General features: G+C 60.6%; 1 protein-coding gene across 2 annotated transcripts in view; it reads right to left on the reverse strand.

Annotated features, from left to right (window-relative positions):
- Nucleotides 1–4,987: 4,987 nt before the first annotated feature.
- CDK18 (cyclin dependent kinase 18) overlaps nt 4,988–18,145 on the reverse strand; it is a 28,037-nt gene continuing 14,879 nt past the window's right edge. For both annotated transcript variants that reach the window (XM_043485722.1, XM_043485721.1), the window contains exons 2-16: nt 14,281–14,429; nt 13,974–14,113; nt 13,260–13,385; nt 12,446–12,502; nt 11,369–11,483; nt 11,146–11,240; nt 10,704–10,766; nt 9,658–9,781; nt 9,441–9,561; nt 8,580–8,677; nt 8,265–8,370; nt 8,111–8,153; nt 7,416–7,506; nt 7,041–7,118; nt 4,988–6,407 (exon numbers count right to left, since the gene is read on the reverse strand). In XM_043485722.1, coding sequence (XP_043341657.1) covers nt 6,373–6,407; nt 7,041–7,118; nt 7,416–7,506; nt 8,111–8,153; nt 8,265–8,370; nt 8,580–8,677; nt 9,441–9,561; nt 9,658–9,781; nt 10,704–10,766; nt 11,146–11,240; nt 11,369–11,483; nt 12,446–12,502; nt 13,260–13,385; nt 13,974–14,113; nt 14,281–14,404 — 1,416 coding nt within the window. In that variant the 5' untranslated portion in view covers nt 14,405–14,429 and the 3' untranslated portion in view covers nt 4,988–6,372. The remainder of the gene's footprint in view (nt 6,408–7,040; nt 7,119–7,415; nt 7,507–8,110; nt 8,154–8,264; nt 8,371–8,579; nt 8,678–9,440; nt 9,562–9,657; nt 9,782–10,703; nt 10,767–11,145; nt 11,241–11,368; nt 11,484–12,445; nt 12,503–13,259; nt 13,386–13,973; nt 14,114–14,280; nt 14,430–18,145) is intronic.

Raw genomic sequence — 18,145 nt, forward strand, 5'->3', positions numbered from 1 at the left:
GGCCCCACTGGACGCTCCAGGCATCCTGCAATCCAGGTGGAAGGGTTCTGCAAGCCTACAGCCACGGTTGGCCACACTCCTCTTAGCATCTCTGAGGGACGCTTCTTACCTGTGGGCTGTATCTTCCTGTCCTGCTTGGCAAAGTAGAGATCTGGCCAACCCCAAGACAGCTCCTTCCTATGCAACCTTGTAAGACTTGCCAGAAAAACTGCCTGCCACTGGAATTCCCAAGTGGTCTCCCATCCTCTGCTTGGATGCTTCTAGGGACAGAGAACTCAACACCTTGGAAGGCAGCTGATCCACTAATACCTATGACCCAGTGTTTTTTTATCATAAAACTCTTTGCATGTTTACTTCCCCAGCTATACTTAAAGCTCTGTGGAAACAAAACTGGGATGAGGTCATCCTAAACTCTTGCAAAATCTTTTAGGTAGAATGTACTTAATACATTTTTGCTAATCAAGATCTTATCAACGGTGAAGAATGCAAGAAAAAAAGTATGATCTAATTTAATCAGCTTGCAAACAGCAGAGCAGGGATCTGAATCCAGATTCTTGTATTTTGGAGCCCTGGATGTGCAAGACTCTTCCCTGGAAACCCAGGACCCCACTGACCCCTTCTCCAGGGAAAACATGGATGGTATAAAGTCTTGGTTGTATCTGAAGAAAAGAAAAGCAAAAAAAAAAACTCTTGGTACATTTTTTTTCAAATGAACAACTCCCCCTCCCCCAAGTAACCCAGACCTCATGAGAGGAAGCAAAGACCACATCCTAACTGACGCTGAGACTCTGAGTTCCTGCAAGTGGGGTCTAAGTCAGGGTCGAGCTGGTGTCCCAGATACTGGAAAGAGAGTGCAGCGTGTGGTCAGGAAGTCTTGGATGAATAATGAGTGAATGTGGGTGGGAGGGGCTCAGAGACAGGAAGATGAGGGGCTGGGCTGGAAGCTTGAGCAGGGAAGAGTGCTGATGGCATCCTAGAGGGCTGAGCGTGTCCCTGCCACTCGGATGGGCCCCCGAGTGACACAGCTACTGCACAGCCACGCCTCGTGCTGACCTCACCAGGACGAGGCGGACGCGGGTGCAGGAGAAAGCGATGGTACCCGGCGTCGAGAGAACTTCCCAGGGGCTGGGGGCTGGGTGAGCAGCTAGGAGAGGCTTCCTTAAGGCAGAGGCCGTGTCAGATGATTCACCTCTGGACAGGTGTTACTGCGGGGGGGGGCCCCCCCAGCAAGAGGAAGGGACGGGGGAGGAGCAGAAAGAGCAGCTGGCAGAGGGGAAGAGGCAGAGAGATAGAAGGCACCAGGAAGTGGACAAGTGGCCTCTGCAGCCCCTCCGAGCCGCCGCCCTCCCCGGCCGTCCTGTCTGAGGAGAGCTCTCCCTGGAACAGGGTGTCGCCCATAACGCTGGCGTGGCAGCTGGGTCCCCAGTGCCCAAGGCCACCTGCTGAGCTGGTGGGGAGTCCCGGAGGGTCCCGAGGAGGGGCAGGGCAACGGCAGGGGGCTCGGCCTGTCAGCCATGCCCGCAGGTGGCCAGAGGGTGAAGGCCTGCTCCCAGCTGCCAGGAACGCGGCAGGCAAGCCAGGTGCCAGCTGCCCACATAGCCCAGCAGGGGCTGTCCTGCGAGCCCCGCGCCTCAGGGCGGCAGGCGGGTGGGTGTGAGCGCTGACATCCCCCTGCTCCGCGGGCGCAGAGCCTCAGGCTCGCTGCAGGAAAGAGAATGAGGGTCCCGTCTCAGGGCTCCGCTCCCAGGGCAGCTCCTCCTCCACGCCTGAGCTCCTCAGATGAAGCCTCCCAGTGTCTGGGGGGGGGGGGGGGTGGATGCTACTGGCCTCTCTCAGCCTTTAAAAGCAGGGGTCAGGGGCTTTCCAGCTCAAAGTGAGATCCAGAGTCCCTCCCATGCCCCACAGGACTCCAACCTGGCTACACACTGGGGTCAACTGGGCAGCTTTTAAAAATCTTCTGATGGGGCTTCCCTCGTGGTCCGGTGATAAGACTCCATGCTTCCAATGCAGGGGGTGCAAGTTTGATCCCTGGTCAGGGAACTAAGATCTGACATGCTGCAGAGGGTGTGCAACCCCCCCAGTTTTTTTTTTTTTTTTTAAATTTCTGACACCTGGCCCCACTGCTGGAAAATCTGTGAATTTCCAGCATGGAAATTCCAGCACACTTCCTACGTGCTCCCTGATGGGCCCGAGGTGCAGAACCATCCATCCCTCCATGCATGCCAGCCCACCTGCCACCCTGCCGGGCCACTGTGCTCCGTCCAGCCCGGCTGCCTCCTTGTTCATCCTCATGTGCCCTCCCTTGGGGGTCTTTGCTGTAACACTCTGTCACTGGGGGTCCACACAGCTCCCCACTGACAAGGCCCTGCTCTCCCCAGTCTCACCAGAGGCCCCTGACCACACTGCACCATCACATGGCCCCTGACTCCGCCTCATTCTGCCTCCTCACACCTGAGCCCTTGACATAGGGTGCTTAATTTGGGTAATGCTTTCCCCCCTCACCAGAATGTTGCTCTGCAACAGCAGGGACAAGGCGATCTTGCTCGCTGCCCCGTCCTCTGGGCCCAGCACTGTGCCTGGCATGCAGCGGGTGCTTGATACAAAAATGCTGAAAGGTCATCCACACCAACAGGTCTGAGCTCCTATTGCTGCAAAGCGAGGGTGTGGAGTCCCACGACTCGGCGTGCTGGCTCCCAGCCAGGACAAATTCCCAGGGCTGAAGGTCTGCCCTGGAGACGAGGGCTCTCAGGATGCTGCGTTGCGTCAAGACAGGAAGCAGGGGTCTGAGCAGAGGTGAAGGTGGAAAGATAGCCCGGAAGGAACTGAGCTCCTTCAAGGAGGAAGCAAAGGAGGTCCAGCACGCGTCCCACACCTGGAGCCCAGCAGGCAAAGAGGGTGGTGACCCGTGGTCAGATCAGCAGCCCTGACCACTGGACCCAGCCCACAGGGACGGCGTGACTGAGCCACAGGAAGGGCAGAGGCAGCCCCAGGGCCGGCAGGGTGGGGTTGCTGCGGAACGGAGCCCAGCCGCCCTCTGCAGCCACCGCTGAAGCCAACCTCCTGAAGCTGAGGGCCCCTGCAGGGCGCCGTGCCCGTGCGGACAGCCTGGTGTGGTGGAGGGAGAGGCCGTGGGTGCCCCAGGCACTCCTGACTCATCCCAGGGGCAGAGGAGGGCAAAGGGCGGCCAGAGGGGGAGATGGTCAGCCGCTGCGGGGGACGCTGGGCCAGGGACTCCGGCCCGGGGGCGGGCCGCCGCTGCGGGGGACGCTGGGCCAGGGGCTCCGGCCTGGGGGTGGGCCGCCGCTCGGGAGAGGCATATGAGAACGGTGGGGGGGCACCCGGAAGACAGAGGCCCCAGGACACCTGGCCCGGGTGGTGGTGGTCGGGCCACCGGAGAGGCTGAGGACGGCCCTCAAGGCCTGTCTGCCCCAGCCGCTCACAACCATCACGCCACCAAGCTTCCTTCTCCAGTAACGTCCTTTTTCCTCAGGCACTGATTACACATGAGGCCTGGGGGGCACCCCCCCAACTCCGCCCCGGAGCTCTCTGGGGCAGAAACTCAGAGTGCTGTGATGTCGGCACAGAGACCCCCAGAGTCCCCCTGACCCATTCTGCCTCCAGAGAGGACAGGAGCTGTCGCAGCAAGAGCAGCCGCCCTGCCCCTCCAGACTCTCAAAGGGGCCAGCGCCTGCGTGAACCCCTGTGTGCTGCGGCCCGGGGTACAGCGGTGGCCTCCAGTCCCGAGAGGAGCTGCAGCGAAGCAGCGTCTGCTCCAACTTCCCTGCCGTGTTCTCCTCCAGTCTGCCCCTCTTCCCTCTTTGCCCTCCGTGAAGACCCACGGCTGCGGCGGCTGACAGACCTGGCCTCTAATTCGCCGTGGGACCCCAGGCGGGTCATTTAACCCCGGGGAACCTTACTGTCCTCACCAGCAAAGCAGGCAGAAAGGGGGCTGCTGTGAGGCTTCGACGAGACGCAAGGCGGTGGCACAGAGTAGGGAGCTCAGCAAACCTCAGGTATTGCTCGTCCCCTCCCAAATTCAACTTCAAAAGCCCAATGCAGATCCCCACCAACGTGGCTCCTGGCCCCTGCCCTCCAGTTTGGTGACCGGCTGCCTGTAGGAGGTGAGGGGATTAAGGCTGGCAGAATCAATGTTGAGAACCAGGCCCTGATCCACCCTCTGCGTCCATGGTCTTGGGGCACACCACCCAATCTCTCAACACAAGCTTTCTCCCCTGGGAAGCAGCTGGCCCCTCATGCGTGCCAGCAAACTGGAAAGTTCTCACGGCCAGATGTGAGGCATTAGACACAGCCAGGAGGCGTGGTTTGCAGCCTGACATTCTCAGGGTGGTCTTGGGGAGAACAAACCTGGACACCGAACTGGAAAACAGCACGACGCTGAGAACTCTGGGAGGTAAGTGTGAAAGGAGATGTGAACAGATCCAAGGTAAGGGGGCATCTGGGAAGTGGGAACAGGAGTCAGGTCTGTGCAGTTACCGTTGGGCCAGAAATACTGGAGGTCTGTGCCCTAGTTCTGCTGTGCTGGCCTTGACCATTCTCCACATCAACCCGCTCTTACACCTTCCTCCCTGCCTCCCAAGAGGTCAGAGACTCACTCGGTTGGGGGAGCACAAAGGTCAGCTACATCAGACAGAACCCAGACCCTTCCCCGGGACCCCTGGCAGCAACTCGGGCCACGGCAGCTACAGAGAGCACCAAGCCCCAGGCCTCTCCTGCACCCACCCCAGGGTACCCAGGACTGATTCCCAGCCCTGAAGGCAGCAGCATCCAGAACACAGCAGGGAGAATACAGGGCACCATGCCCATGGCCCCGAGGGGGCTCAGGCACACACACTAACCAAACTCTCCCCCTTTATCTACACAGACACAGGCCCGGCCTGCACTCAGGAGGCCTGGGGAGGCCCTTCCGTCCTCCACCTCCGGCATCAGTTTGTCAACACCAGCTTTTGTGCAGGAGACTGCTCACTCCTTTCTGTACAACATGAATTAAATATATTATCTGTCTTTATGCTGAGTCACAGGACATTCACAGTACAGTGGTGGGGGGTGGGGGGGGCACTTATGGGGAAGCCAAGACCCTCTAGGGCCGCTCCTCAGGCGGAAGGGGGTTGGGCAGGCGGCCTGGCCTCCCTTTGGCCTTGACATCTAAGACCCAGCCCAGTGTTGAGACTTTGGGAATACAAGAGGCGTGCTCCATAGGTGGGTAGAGGCGCCTTCTCGGGGGCCACGGCCCTGCACACTCCCGGTACCCTGGGGCTCAGGGTAAGAGCTGACCCCATCCCATCCCACCTTCCTGCACCTCAGACTGTGGGCGCGGTCTCCTCTGGGCATGGGGAGGCTCCAGGCAGGCCAGAGCAATGACAGAGCCACGGGCACTGGGGAGGAGGAGGGAGGCTGTGCCAACACCACAGGGCTGGGGCCGGCCTGGCACCAGGCTCAGGGTGAGCCTGCACACCCGGGAGCTGCCCGCTGGACGCTGGTGCAGGGCGGACCCACCAGCACCCAGGGATGATGAGCAGGAAGGGCTCTGGGGAGAGGGCAGACAGGCAGGAGCGGGAGGCAGAGCTCCCAGGGCAGTGCGTGCTCTCCCGCCTGCAGTTTAAGGCAATCCCGCTCAGACTGGGGGGGAGGGCGGGCTCCTCCGAGCTTCAGGAGCGCGGCTGGGGGCCAGGGCCCCGCGGGACTCGGCTGGGCCCCCAGCAGCACACAGGGCCCCTGGCGAGGAGCGGAGCGATGGGAGAGGGGGTGTGGCTCTGTCCCTTGGCAGACACCCGCCCCCTCAGGTGGGAGGGGCTTTGGCACAAACGTTGGCACCCAGGGTTCCAAGGTCCCAGTCAAGGTGCCATGTCGCTTCCTGCCCTCGGAGGGGAAACTGGGGGAAGATGTGCGGGCTCCCAGGGGGCCTGAAAGGGTCTCAACCAAACTGGTGAGGCAGGCAGGCAGGCAGGCAGGCCCCCAGGAGGTCGGGGGGCACGGTGGTGCCCATGTCCAGGGCACAGCGCTCAGCTCGGCCTCTGGACTCCCCGGTCCGTGTGGTCTCCCCGCGGGTGCCCGAGGGTTTCAGGGTGGGAAAGTGCCTGTGGTCCTCTCTGCCCACTGCTTCTTCCCAGGGAAGCAGCTCATGCCTGGCCTCAGGGCAGGTGGTGGAGGGGTTGGTGTCTGGGCCAAGGCCACCGGGGAGGCATGTGGGAAGCAGGGAGAGGAAGCAGCCACGGCCAGCAGGGCTGCCCGAGGTCTCCTGGGCCGGCCACTAGCCCGCACTCGTCTGTCCTCCGAGGCCGCGTGGGCCCCATCCCACCGCAGCTGTGCATGGAGTGACCTCTCACCCCTGGGCCACAGCAGGTCGGGCGCAGCTCAGAAGATGCTCTGCCGACGGTTTTTCCCTCGCCCTGGAAAATGGAAGGAAAGATGTGGGGCTGCAAGGAGCAGGCGGGGGCCAAGTTCGCCTGAGATCAGCAGGGGCGGACTGCTCTGCCAGAGCCAGCAAGAGTGTGCACTCGGGAGCTGGTCAGTCCTGAGGTCTAATCCCATCCCTTCTGCTCACCAGCTGTGTGAAACTGCAACTCAACCTCCCAGAGCCTCAGTCTCCTTGCCTGAGAAATGGGGAGCGCTAGCCAATGGTATCAACTTCAAGGAAAATTTTAGGATTAAATAAGATGCTACGTGGAAAGCACTTATCACGTCTGAGGCCATCAGCTAGCCTGGAAACGAGCACAGTTCTCCCAGGATAGAAGCTACATACAGAGCTCAGAATTTGCCCAGAGAAGGCACCAGGAGATGAGCGCACCTTCCTGGGGCTACTGTCAGCTGCGCTGTTCTGTCTGGACTGGGGGTTGAGGAGGAACACACAGGGAGGAAGCCTGGGCAGGAGATAGGGAAACCGGCCCTGCCCGGCTCCCTGCAGGCCCCCGGAAGAGAGGATCCCCCGTCTCTCGGCCCTATCTCTGTTCCTCGGGGAGGCAAGCGCTGCCCGCCCTGGCCTCCTCTAGTAGGAGCGAGCAGTGGGGAGGACAGGCCCCTACCTGGCTGCTGGAAGGCCAGGCCCCGGTAGCCGGGGTCCTTCTGGAGCTGGATCTCCTTCAGGGAGAAGAGGGAGGCGGCTGTGGGCAGAGAGGGCACAGGCCAGGAAATGGCTCAGTGAACAGGTCTTGTTCTTGCAGTCTGCGGCCCCTCGCCCATCACGCGCGGGGAGCTGGGAGCACCCCTTCAGTCGGGGCTGGCAGCCCCAGGATAACCAGGTTTGCTCCCCTCGTTACGAAGGAAAACCCGGGGAGGGGGAGCCAGGATGCTCAGCCAGACCTGGGCCCTGGGCTCTGGGCTCTGCTCCCTCCTCCCCCAGACCCACTGCCCCGCTCCCCGGTCCAGGGAGGCCCCCCCAGCCTCCCCTTCGCACTCACTGTCTTCAAGCTGGTGCACACGCTCCCCCAGAGACCGGAAGTAGGGGTGCCTCAGTGCCGCCTCTGCCGACACGCGGCTCTTGGATTCATACTGAAAGGCAGAGAGGGGCGGCTGCAGGGACCTCTAGGCTAAGTCCCCTGGCCCAGATGGAGGGCCAGTCTGAGCTGAGCAACCCCTGGGGTCAGCTGCTAGCCCAGCTCAAGACCGGCCCAGAGCCCAGGGTCCCAGGTCCCCAGCCACCAGGAGAGAACCAGACGTGGGACTTAAAGAGGGTGATCTCCTTTGGGGATGGAGACACAGATGCGAAAGCATACACAGTTATAACGTGAGTACCAGCAATGCTAACAAGGAACAGCAACCACCACCCTTGCCGTGGGCTTACGCAAGACACACATCGTTCAAAGTGTCTTCAACAACCTCACTTTATCCCTCTTACAAGCTGTGAGTGATTCTACTGTGCAGTTGAGCGAAGCGAGGCACAGCTAAGTTCTGTAACCTGCCCACGGCTACGCAGCTAGGGTTTGAACTGGGGTTTCCGTTTGGAGCACGCCTGCTCTGAAGTCTGGGGAGGCCGGGGGGCTGGGGGTCCCAGGGAGCCCCAAGCCGGGCCCGGGGCTGGGGCTGGGGGCCAGGGTGTCGTCCTGAGGCTCAGCTCCCTGCCTGCTGGGCCCCGGCCAGCGGGGAGCACACTCACCAGGAGGAGGCCGCTCAGGAGGTTGATGCCGTCAGGGTCCAACCTGCGGGAGGAAGGAGCTAGTGCAGGCCTGTGGGGGTGTGGTGGGCCCCAAGGCCGCTTCCCCGAGGGACTGTGAGGACCACAGCAGACAGGAGCGGGGAGGACAGGCTACCTGGGAGCATGGCTGAGGAGCGGCTGTGGGAGGTACCGGGGGAAGTTGTAGGCTCGGAACTCGGACAGGGCCATGACCCCGGGCCACGTCTCTTCCGTGGGGGTCCCTGGGGAGATGAGAAGGGTTTGGGAGGGTGAGAGGCCAGGGCCGAGGGTGACATGGGGTGGGGGGCAAGGGAGGAGGTGGGGGCAGAGAGTGGCCGAGGCCACCGGGACCCCCACCCTGGAGGATCTTGCCCGACCCAGGAAGCGTCCATGCTGGACGGGGTGCTGGTGCCCCCTCGAGGTGAGACGGAGGGAGCAGCAGGAGACTGACCGAGGAGTCGGAAGATGAGGTGTAGCTCCTCCTTGACCGTGGAGCCGGGGAAGAGCGGCCTCCCTGTGGCCATCTCATAGTGGATGCAGCCCACACCCCTGCAGGAAGCGATGGGCAGGGCTGGCGTCAGCCTGGGGCTCCTTGCACCCACGCTCCCTGGAGCTGCTCCCCCGCGATCCACCACCACGGAGGCTCCAGTGGGTCATGGCATGGGGGTGGGGGCCCAAGGGTGCCGAGGCCCCTAGCACAGCACCACCCCCCCTGCAGTCTCCGTCTGGGGAGCCTCTGGGCTCCAGGACGCTTTGAGCTCTCCCCCTTTTACTCTGTAGGGTTTGTGTCTGCATAGCCAGCACTCCTGTGGCGGCTCTTCAAGCTGCGCTATCTCAAATTTTGTCCATCGTGTACCCACACGGGAAGAGAGAAGTCCACAGATCCACTCTCCAAGAAAACCCCTGCAGACCACAGAGGCCATTCATCGCAGACCTGTGTTTTACCTGGAAACCTGGGCCAACTTTTCATTCTACACTGAATCCTGTCTGTGTTAATTTTAACACAAAAAGCATGCATCCCTTCTAAATTTTTCAGCAGAACTGATGCTTGGGGAAGATTCATCATATGCACTGTGGGGGCCCTCCTGCACCCTCTGGTGACCCCCTATATGCTCCTGGTGGGTATTTCAGAAGCACAGCCCAGCACAGTCTGTTGAGAACCAGGGAAACCCCGATGTAGCTCTGACCTAGTTCTCTGACATCCACTTCAGTAGGATGCCACATAGCTTTTATTCAAAGGAGGTTAGACAGCCCTTTGAAGAAGCCCGAGGGGCAGCAGAGGCGAGTCGGGAGGTCCCACAGGCCAGCTTACCACATGTCGAGGGGGGTGGAGTACTCCGTGGACCCCAGCAGCACGTCGGGGGGCCTGTACCACAGGGTCACCACCTCATTGGAGTAGGTCTTCGTGGGCACTGACTTGGCCCGGGCCAGTCCTAGGAGCAAACCGTCACTGCACCTCCCCGCTCCACGGCACCCGCATCCCGGAGAGATTGTCAGGTCCTCCCAGCCCCGCAGGCTCTGGCCCTCACCAAAATCAGCCAGCTTCAGCTCCCCTCTCTCGTTGATGAGCAGGTTCTGGGGCTTCAGGTCCCGGTGCAGGATCTTGCGGCGGTGGCAGTAGGCGAGGCCCCGGAGCAGCTGGAACATGAAAATCTGGAGGGAGAGAGGGAAGGGGGCAGCCAGAGGCGGGAGCACGCCCCACAGCGGGGGAGCAAGGGGGCCTGCACCTCTGCCCCGGGGCTGGGACGGGGTGGGGGACACGACCGGGTGCAGGTGAGGTACTGGAGGCTGTCTGGTTCTCCTGCCCACCTGGACTCCCCGTCCTCGGCCCCAGCCAGAGGGGAGGGCACCGGGCAGGCAGAGGAGGCGGGAGGGTGGGCAGGAGAGAGCACTCTAGCGGGGAGCTGAGAGGGGCCACTGTGGGTCGGGAAGCGCGCCCGGTGTGCGCACACAGAAGAGGCCATTCACTCCTCCGAGCTTCCCCGGAAGCTCCTCTTCACCCTGACAGGGAACTTGTGCTCCCAAGTGACAGACATGCTAGAAGCGGGGAGGGTTACACCGGCCCCGGCGGGGCGGTCCATGAACAGACGTGTTGGAAGTGGGGAGGGTTACACCGGCCCCGGCAGGGCGGTCCATGAACAGACGTGTTGGAAGTGGGGAGGGTTACACCGGCCCTGGAGGGGCGGTCCGGAAACAGACGTGTTGGAAGCGGGGAGGGTTACACCAGCCCTGGGGGGGGGGGGGGGGGTCCATGGACAGATGTGCTGGGAGCAGGGAGGGTTACAGCAGCCCTGGTGGGGGCGGTCCATGGACAGATGTGCTGGGAGCAGGGAGGGTTACAGCAGCCCTGGTGGGGGCGGTCCAGAAACAGATGTGTTGGGAGCAGGGAGGGTTACAGCAGCCCTGGGCGGGGGGCGGGCGGTCCATGGACAGATGTATTAGAAGTGGGGAGGGTTACAACAGCCCTGGGCGTGGGGGGGGGGGGGGCAGTCCATGGACAGATGTGCTGGGTACGGGGAGGGTTACGCCGGCCCTGGGGAGGGGGGGGGGCGGTCCGTGACAAGGAGGCTCTCACCTTGACGTTGTGCATGCTCATGAGGTTCCCACAGTGGTCCAGATACTGCTTCAGGTCTCGGTCCTGGAACACGCGGCCTGGCTCAGCCCCACGCTGACCGATCCCTGGCCAGAAGCCCTCCCGTAGGCAGGGCCCAGCTGGCGAGTGGGACGCCCCGAGCCTGGGCCCTCTGGCGCGCCTGGCTGGGGCATCTGGGCACAGGCCGGGCCAGCGCGCCGCAGCCCCGCGCCTCAGCCTCGGGCGCCCCTCGCTGGAGGCCTCTGGGCACAGGCCGGGCCAGCGCGCTGCAGCCCCGAGCCTGGGCCCTCGGGCGCCCCTGGCTGGGGCTTCTGGGCACAGGCCAGCCCGCCCGCCGCAGCCCCGCGCCTCGGCCCTCGGGCTCCCCTCGCTGGGGGCCTCTGGGCACAGGCTGGGCCAGCCCGCCGCAGCCCCGCGCACTCACCAGGTACTCAAACACCAGGGTGAGCGAGCGCTCCGTGTGCACCAGGTCGTGGAGCGTCACGATGTTGGCGTGCTTCAGGTTCCGCAGGAGAGACACTGCGGGCGACAGGCGCACCTGAGCCCCGCCCGCCCCTCACCCTCTTCGGGGACCTGCCGCGGGGGCCCCGCCCCAGCCACGTCTCCTGGCCCCCGGTGCCCCCAGCCCGCAGGACCCCGGGGCGCACCCTCGCGGATGGCGGTGCAGGGCGCCCCCTCCTCATGCTCCAGCCGGATCTCCTTCAGGGCCACGAGGTTCTCTGTCAGTTTGCTGCGCCCCTTGAAGACCGTGGCATAGGTTCCCTGGGAGCAAGAACCGCACTCAGGGCCGGCTTTCCTGTCCGGCGCCCTCCTCTCTGTGCCTCTGCCTGGGCCGTGACGTGGACCAGACTGTCCTGCCAACTGCAGGGGGAAATGGCAGCCCACTCCAGGGTTCCTGCCCGGGAAACCCACGGACAGAGGAGCCTGGTGGGCTACAGTCCATGGGGTCACAGAGAGGCGGACACGACTGAAGTGACTTGGCATGCACGCCCTGCCTACCCTCCCCACCCTCTACCCTTCACTGAAACTCCCTTTCCTCCAAAGCCCGCTTGTCTGTGAAGCTGTCCCTAATTCCTCCCTGGTCAGAAGGAACGTCTCTCCTGTAAGCTCCCAACAGGCGAGGTGCCCGTCTATTACAGCACTAGCTTTTTCTTCCTTATATTCTGCCAATGTTTACAGGCAGGTCTCCTCTGGCTTCCTAGAAGGATGGGGCTACACCCTCCTCCTCTCTGTAAACCATTGCCCACCCCCAGCCTGGAACACAAAGGCCAATGCAGTAATAATGGAAATAGCCAGTAAATACACAGCACAAAAGCTTATTCTAGGGACCTCCTCAGTCCTCACAGCACCCCATGAGGTAGAATAGTTACCACTCCCACTGACAGAGGGGGAAACCAAGGCACAGGGGGGAGGTCACCCCAGACCTCACCCCAGGCCACACAGCTAGCCAACAGTGGAGCTGGGACATGATCCCAGGCATGAAATACTTGCAGAATAAAAAGACTGCATTCTGCCCCAGAGTCCATCAGCCACTCCATCCTCAGGGCCTCCACCAGGACCCAGGCCCACCTTAACACCTGCCAAAGGCAGGGCCAGACAGACTACATGGGCAAGAGCGTGGATGGCAGGAGCTGTGGGCAGGGGCGTGTGAGCACAGACCAGGGGAGGCTGGGGAGACCCCCTTCCTCCTCCTCGCCATCCTGCCTGGCAACCTGGCCTCTTACCTCTCCCAGTTTGTCTAGTTTCACGTATGTTTCCAGTTTCCCAAAGCCGATATCTGACTGAGAGAGAGACAAAGGGTCCGTGAGCCTGGAGCCCCCGCATACAGTCAACCTCCCCGCCCCGGGCCCCAGGTGGGAAGGGAACGAGACCCTGTGGGTCCGAGGCGAGCAGGGGAGGGCAGTGCCAGTTGTTCTCTCCCCTTCTTCTCTCTGTCCCTGGGGGTGAGTTACTTTCTCCCATGGCAGTGCAGGGACCCAGGGTGTTGGCCTGGGATTGCCCACGCCTTCATCACCTGTCTCCATCCTGCTCAGAAGCCCCTCAAGGACAGGAACCGTGCCTTTTTTGTCACCGCACCTTGAGTGTCCAGTTCAGAACCCACCTCTCTACAGCCTCTCATCAGCACACTTGCTCTCACTCAGCACTACCCAACCCTTAAAAGAATGGATTCCCGGGACCCACCACCCAGAGTCTGATTCTGTAGGCATCTGGACAGGGGATCAGAATCTGTGTTTTGTAAGATGCTCCCAAGGAAATCTGACAGGCCAAGACTCGGAAACATGTGCCATCTTGCTTATTGATCTCATCTCAGTGAAGACTCTGGAACCCAGAGTGGGCTTGGAGCCCAGCTCCATCACTGGTGGGACCCAACTAAAGAATGGAGGTTGACAAAGATCTGCTGTAGGAATCCTCCCTGGCCAGCAGGTGGCGCCAGAGGCCCAGGAAACTGCTGCAGGCCTCAGCTGGGACAGGCAAATCCAGGACCATGCAGGGGAGTGGGTGGCCATTCTGGTGACCTCTGACCCTCTTAGGACTCACCAGGGAGGCGCGGCGGGACATTCGGGTGAGCGGTTTGGGCAGGTCTGGGCTCTCCAGCTGCAGCTTCTGTAGGAATTCCTGGGGCAGGCGGATGTCCATGGGCAGAGAGAGCCTCTTACTGATGTCCTGCAGGGGCCAGGATGAGACAAGGTGTCCGAGTTTGCTCCCGGGTAGCCAGGGCTTGTGGGGCCTGCATCTCCCACCCTGGGTCTCGCTTTCCCTGTGAACAACCCTGGCAGGATTGAATCATGGGTGGGGATTGCGTCAAAGGTGTGCTCAGAGACAAACATGAACATCCAGATGGTGCTGGGTGATCTCAGGAGGTCCCTCGTGCTCTCTGGGCCTCAGAGTCGCCATCTGCAGCATGAGATTCCTGTAGACACTGTGCTTTTGTAAGCCTGTTTTTCATACATTTGGGCACATGGATATGGGCCATAAGAACAGTAGTCAAATTGTCTAGCCCTTGCTGTGTACCAGGAATGTTCTGAGCATGTGCCGTATGTTAACTGATTTCATCTTCATCATGATCATTTTAACATAAGGAGACTGTGTTATGCAGAGGCTGAGTAACCTGCTCAAAGTTACAGATTTAGTCAATAGCAGAGCTGGGATTTGAACCTCTGAAGTCTGGCACCAAGGCAAACCTTCCTGGGCACACACACTTGTGGATGTGTCTCTTATCACATCCATAGCATAGCGCCCGGAGCCCCTCACCTCCATGGAGAAGCGGCGTTGGTTCTGCCGCCGGTACTGCACGCCTGGGGACGGCTGCCCGCGGTCCTCCCCACTGTCTGTGGGGGAGAAGGTGCTGGACTCTGGCTGGGTGTCTCCACCAAGAGGACCAAGCTGCAGGTCTGAAGGGAGAGGCATCAGCTACCCTCCCGGCCTCTGCCCCGGGGTGGGGGCAGAGTGGGGAGTCCAGTCCACCCTGACCTCTGTCCTCCCCCACCAGGGCCAGTCGTGCTGGTGTGTGGGAAGGCAGGGGAGGGGAGGGGTGGGGAAAGGGCCCCAGACCCCTCACCCTCATTACGCCGGTTGTGGAGCTGGTTGAACTGCTCTGTGAACTCTGCCAAGGACTCCTCGATGGTCTCCGTGCGGGGCACGGATAGGGAGAAGCGGCGCTTAAAGTTCTTCATCTTGTTCATGATCAGCAGGGAGCAGCGGCGGGTCCTGGGACAGGAGATGTGAGAACAGGTGAAAACGGATGAGAACGGTGAGAACGGGGAGAACGGGTGAGGACGGGTGAGAACGGGTGAGGATGGTGAGAACGGGTGAGAACGGTGAGAACAGATGAGAACGGGTGAGAACGGGTGAGGACGGTGAGAACGGGTGAGAACGGATGAGAACGGTGAGAACGGGTGAGAACGGGTGAGGATGGTGAGAACAGGTGAGAACGGTGAGAACGGGTGAGAACGGTGAGAACAGATGAGAACGGGTGAGAATGGGTGAGGACGGTGAGAACGGGTGAGAACGGATGAGAACGGTGAGGACGGGTGAGAAAGGTGAGGACGGGTGAGGACGGGTGAGAACGGTGAGAACGGGTGAGGACAGTGAGAACAGAAGAGAACGGGTGAGAACGGGTGAGGACGGTGAGAACGGGTGAGAACGGATGAGGACGGTGAGAACGGGTGAGGACGGTGAGAACGGGTGAGAACAGGTGAGAACGGTGAGAACGGTGAGAACGGGTGAGAACAGGTGAGGACGGGTGAGGACGGTGAGAACGGTGAGAACGGGTGAGGACGGGTGAGAACGGGTGAGGACGGGTGAGAACGGGTGAGGACGGTGAGGACGGGTGAGAACAGATGAGAACGGGTGAGAACGGTGAGAACGGGTGAGAACAGGTGAGGACGGTGAGAACGGATGAGAACGGTGAGAACGGGTGAGGACGGTGAGAACAGATGAGAACGGGTGAGAACGGGTGAGGACGGTGAGAGAGGGTGAGAACGGATGAGAACGGTGAGAACGGGTGAAAACAGATGAGAACAGATGAGAACGGTGAGAACAGGTGAGGACGGGTGAGAACGGATGAGAACGGTGAGAACGGGTGAGAACGGTGAGAACGGTGAGAACGGGTGAGAACAGGTGAACGACGGTGAGAACGGGTGAGAACGGTGAGAACGGTGAGACGATGAGAACAGGAGAGACACGGAGACGGAACGAACGGTGAGAACGGGTGAAAAGATGAGAACGGGATGAGAACGGTGAGAACGGGTGAGGACGGTGAGAACGGATGAGAACGGTGAGAACGGGTGAGAACGGATGAGAACGGTGAGAACGGGTGAGAACGGATGAGAACGGTGAGAACGGGTGAGAACAGATGAGAACGGATGAGAACGGTGAGAACGGTGAGAACGGGTGAGAAACAGACAGATGAGAACGGGTGAGAACAGGTGAGAACAGATGAGAACAGATGAGAACGGTGAGAACGGGTGAGAACGGTGAACGGTGAGAACGGGTGAGAACGGTGAGAACGGGTGAGAACAGATGAGAACGGATGAGAACGGTGAGAACGGTGAGAACGGGTGAGAACAGGTGAGAACGGGTGAGAACAGGTGAGAACAGATGAGAACAGATGAGAACGGTGAGAACGGGTGAGAACGGTGAGAACGGGTGAGAACGGTGAGAACGGGTGAGGACGGTGAGAACGGATGAGGACGGTGAGAACGGGTGAGAACGGATGAGAACGGTGAGAACGGGTGAGGACGGGTGAGAACAGGTGAGGACGGTGAGAACGGGTGAGAACGGTGAGAACGGGTGAGAACGGATGAGAACGGTGAGAACGGGTGAGAACAGATGAGAACGGATGAGAACGGTGAGAACGGTGAGAACGGGTGAGAACAGATGAGAATGGGTGAGGACGGGTGAGAACGGGTGAGAACAGATGAGAACGGGTGAGGACGGGTGAGAACAGATGAGAACGGGTGAGAACGGTGAGAACGGGTGAGGACAGTGAGAACGGTGAGAACGGATGAGAATGGTGAGAACGGGTGAGAACAGATGAGAACGGGTGAGAACGGTGAGAACGGGTGAGGACAGTGAGAACGGGTGAGAACGGTGAGAACGGATGAGAACGGTGAGAACGGGTGAGAACAGATGAGAACGGGTGAGAACGGTGAGAACGGGTGAGGACAGTGAGAACGGGTGAGAACGGTGAGAACGGATGAGAACGGTGAGAACGGGTGAGAACGGATGAGAACAGATGAGAACGGGTGAGAACGGTGAGAACGGGTGAGAAAAGATGAGAACGGGTGAGAACGGTGAGAACGAGGAGAACGGGTGAGAATGGTGAGAACGGGTGAGAACGTGCAGCGGGTCTTGTTGACACCAAATGAGAATCCTGGGTCTTCCCATCAAGCTCTGACAATCACCCTGCACTTGGGGGCCAGGGCGACATGTTGCTAACCATCTTCCTTCCTGGGAATCTTATCCCCTCTGGATTCCCTGCCCCTGGGGAGATATTTACAATGTATAACAGGAAGCAGAGAAAGGTATTGCTCATAATAGTGGCTTGATGTGCCAATAGGATCCTGAAGGTCTCCCCAGGGCCGGACAGTAGCCTTTTAGCTGCTGGAGGCCTAGAGAGTTCTGGAAGGAGGCTGGGGGGCAGGGGGGACACCAGAGCCAGGTGGCCCCTGGGCCAGCAGCTCTTTACCAACTTAGGTGGAGGAGGCCAAATATGTCAACAGCCAGTAAGCCTAAAAGATGGATGTCTGTAAGCTAAACGTACCTTAGCCTACACCCTCGTAATGCAGCCTGGCCCAAACATTTTCATCCTAATACTGATGCCTAGAAGCCCCTCTCCAGTTTGCTGTGAGTTCCCTGGAGCCAGGAAAAGAGAGGAAAGGGGTGAGGGGAGGAAGTGTGCATCTGAGCTGGCCGTGCTCCCGTCTCTCCTGCTGAAATATGGGAGGTCTGGAGCAGCTGAATGTCTCAGGGCAAAGGCAGAAATTTGCCGGAAACAGACAGGGCCCCCTGGGGAGAGGACACAGAGCACGGTCGGCCCTTGCCATACAGAAGCCAGCAGGCAGGGCATCCACTGCAGTGAAGACCATGAAGCAGGGGGGCGGGCAGTCTGCTCGCCCCAGGGCCCCTTCCCCAGCCAGTTCCCTGCCTAGGCTCCGCAGCCATCTTGGACTCTGAGAAGGGGACACCCTGCTGGCCTCTCAGTGGGACGGGTGCCATTGCTTCTTCACACCGACTCTTCCTTCTCTGTTCTGCCCTGAAAACTCAGAGTGGAGCTGTCACGCCTCCCCTCCCCTTTCCTTCCCTTCCCTCCCCTTCCCTGCGTGGTTTCATAAGCTTCCAGTGTGTCCGCCCCCTCATTCCGCTCTGCCCACTTTTCCCTCAGCTACAGTGGGGCCAGGATCAAGAGGCCTCACCAGGCACCCCCCGCCCCCGACACCTGCCAAGAAGCCATCAGGGCCAGCCCTGTGAGAAAAGGACCACCCTGCACTCTCTCCGGATTTCACCCATGCACCAAGCATGGCCCCTCCCCAGAGGATGCTCTCAGCACTGTCACTGGCCAGTAATCAGTTGCCAAGGCAACCAGGCCCCTCCTGAATCCTGGTTTAAGGGATGATGGGTCAGTAATGTTTACTTCGCGTAATGATCACATCCTTCTGTCCTCAGCCAGCCTGGAAAGGGTCCTTCCCCTGGCTCCTGGCTGCCCCCAAAGGCAGCTAAGTTGAGACCTTCCAGCTCTCCTGAGCCCAGACCCCCTGCTTCCTCGGGCTGGCACCTCTCAGAGTATAGGCCTCAGGTCCACACTGCCCGCTGAGCCTATCTCTGCCACTGGGCCCTGAAGTCTCACTCAGTTCAGCTCAACAAACGAAGAGCCAGGCCCTGGGGCTAGTGGTGAGTGAAGGCTGGTCCCTCTTCTCAAGGGA

The sequence above is a fragment of the Cervus canadensis genome, chromosome 13 (assembly GCF_019320065.1).
Source record: "Cervus canadensis isolate Bull #8, Minnesota chromosome 13, ASM1932006v1, whole genome shotgun sequence".
Lineage (NCBI taxonomy): Eukaryota > Metazoa > Chordata > Mammalia > Artiodactyla > Cervidae > Cervus > Cervus canadensis.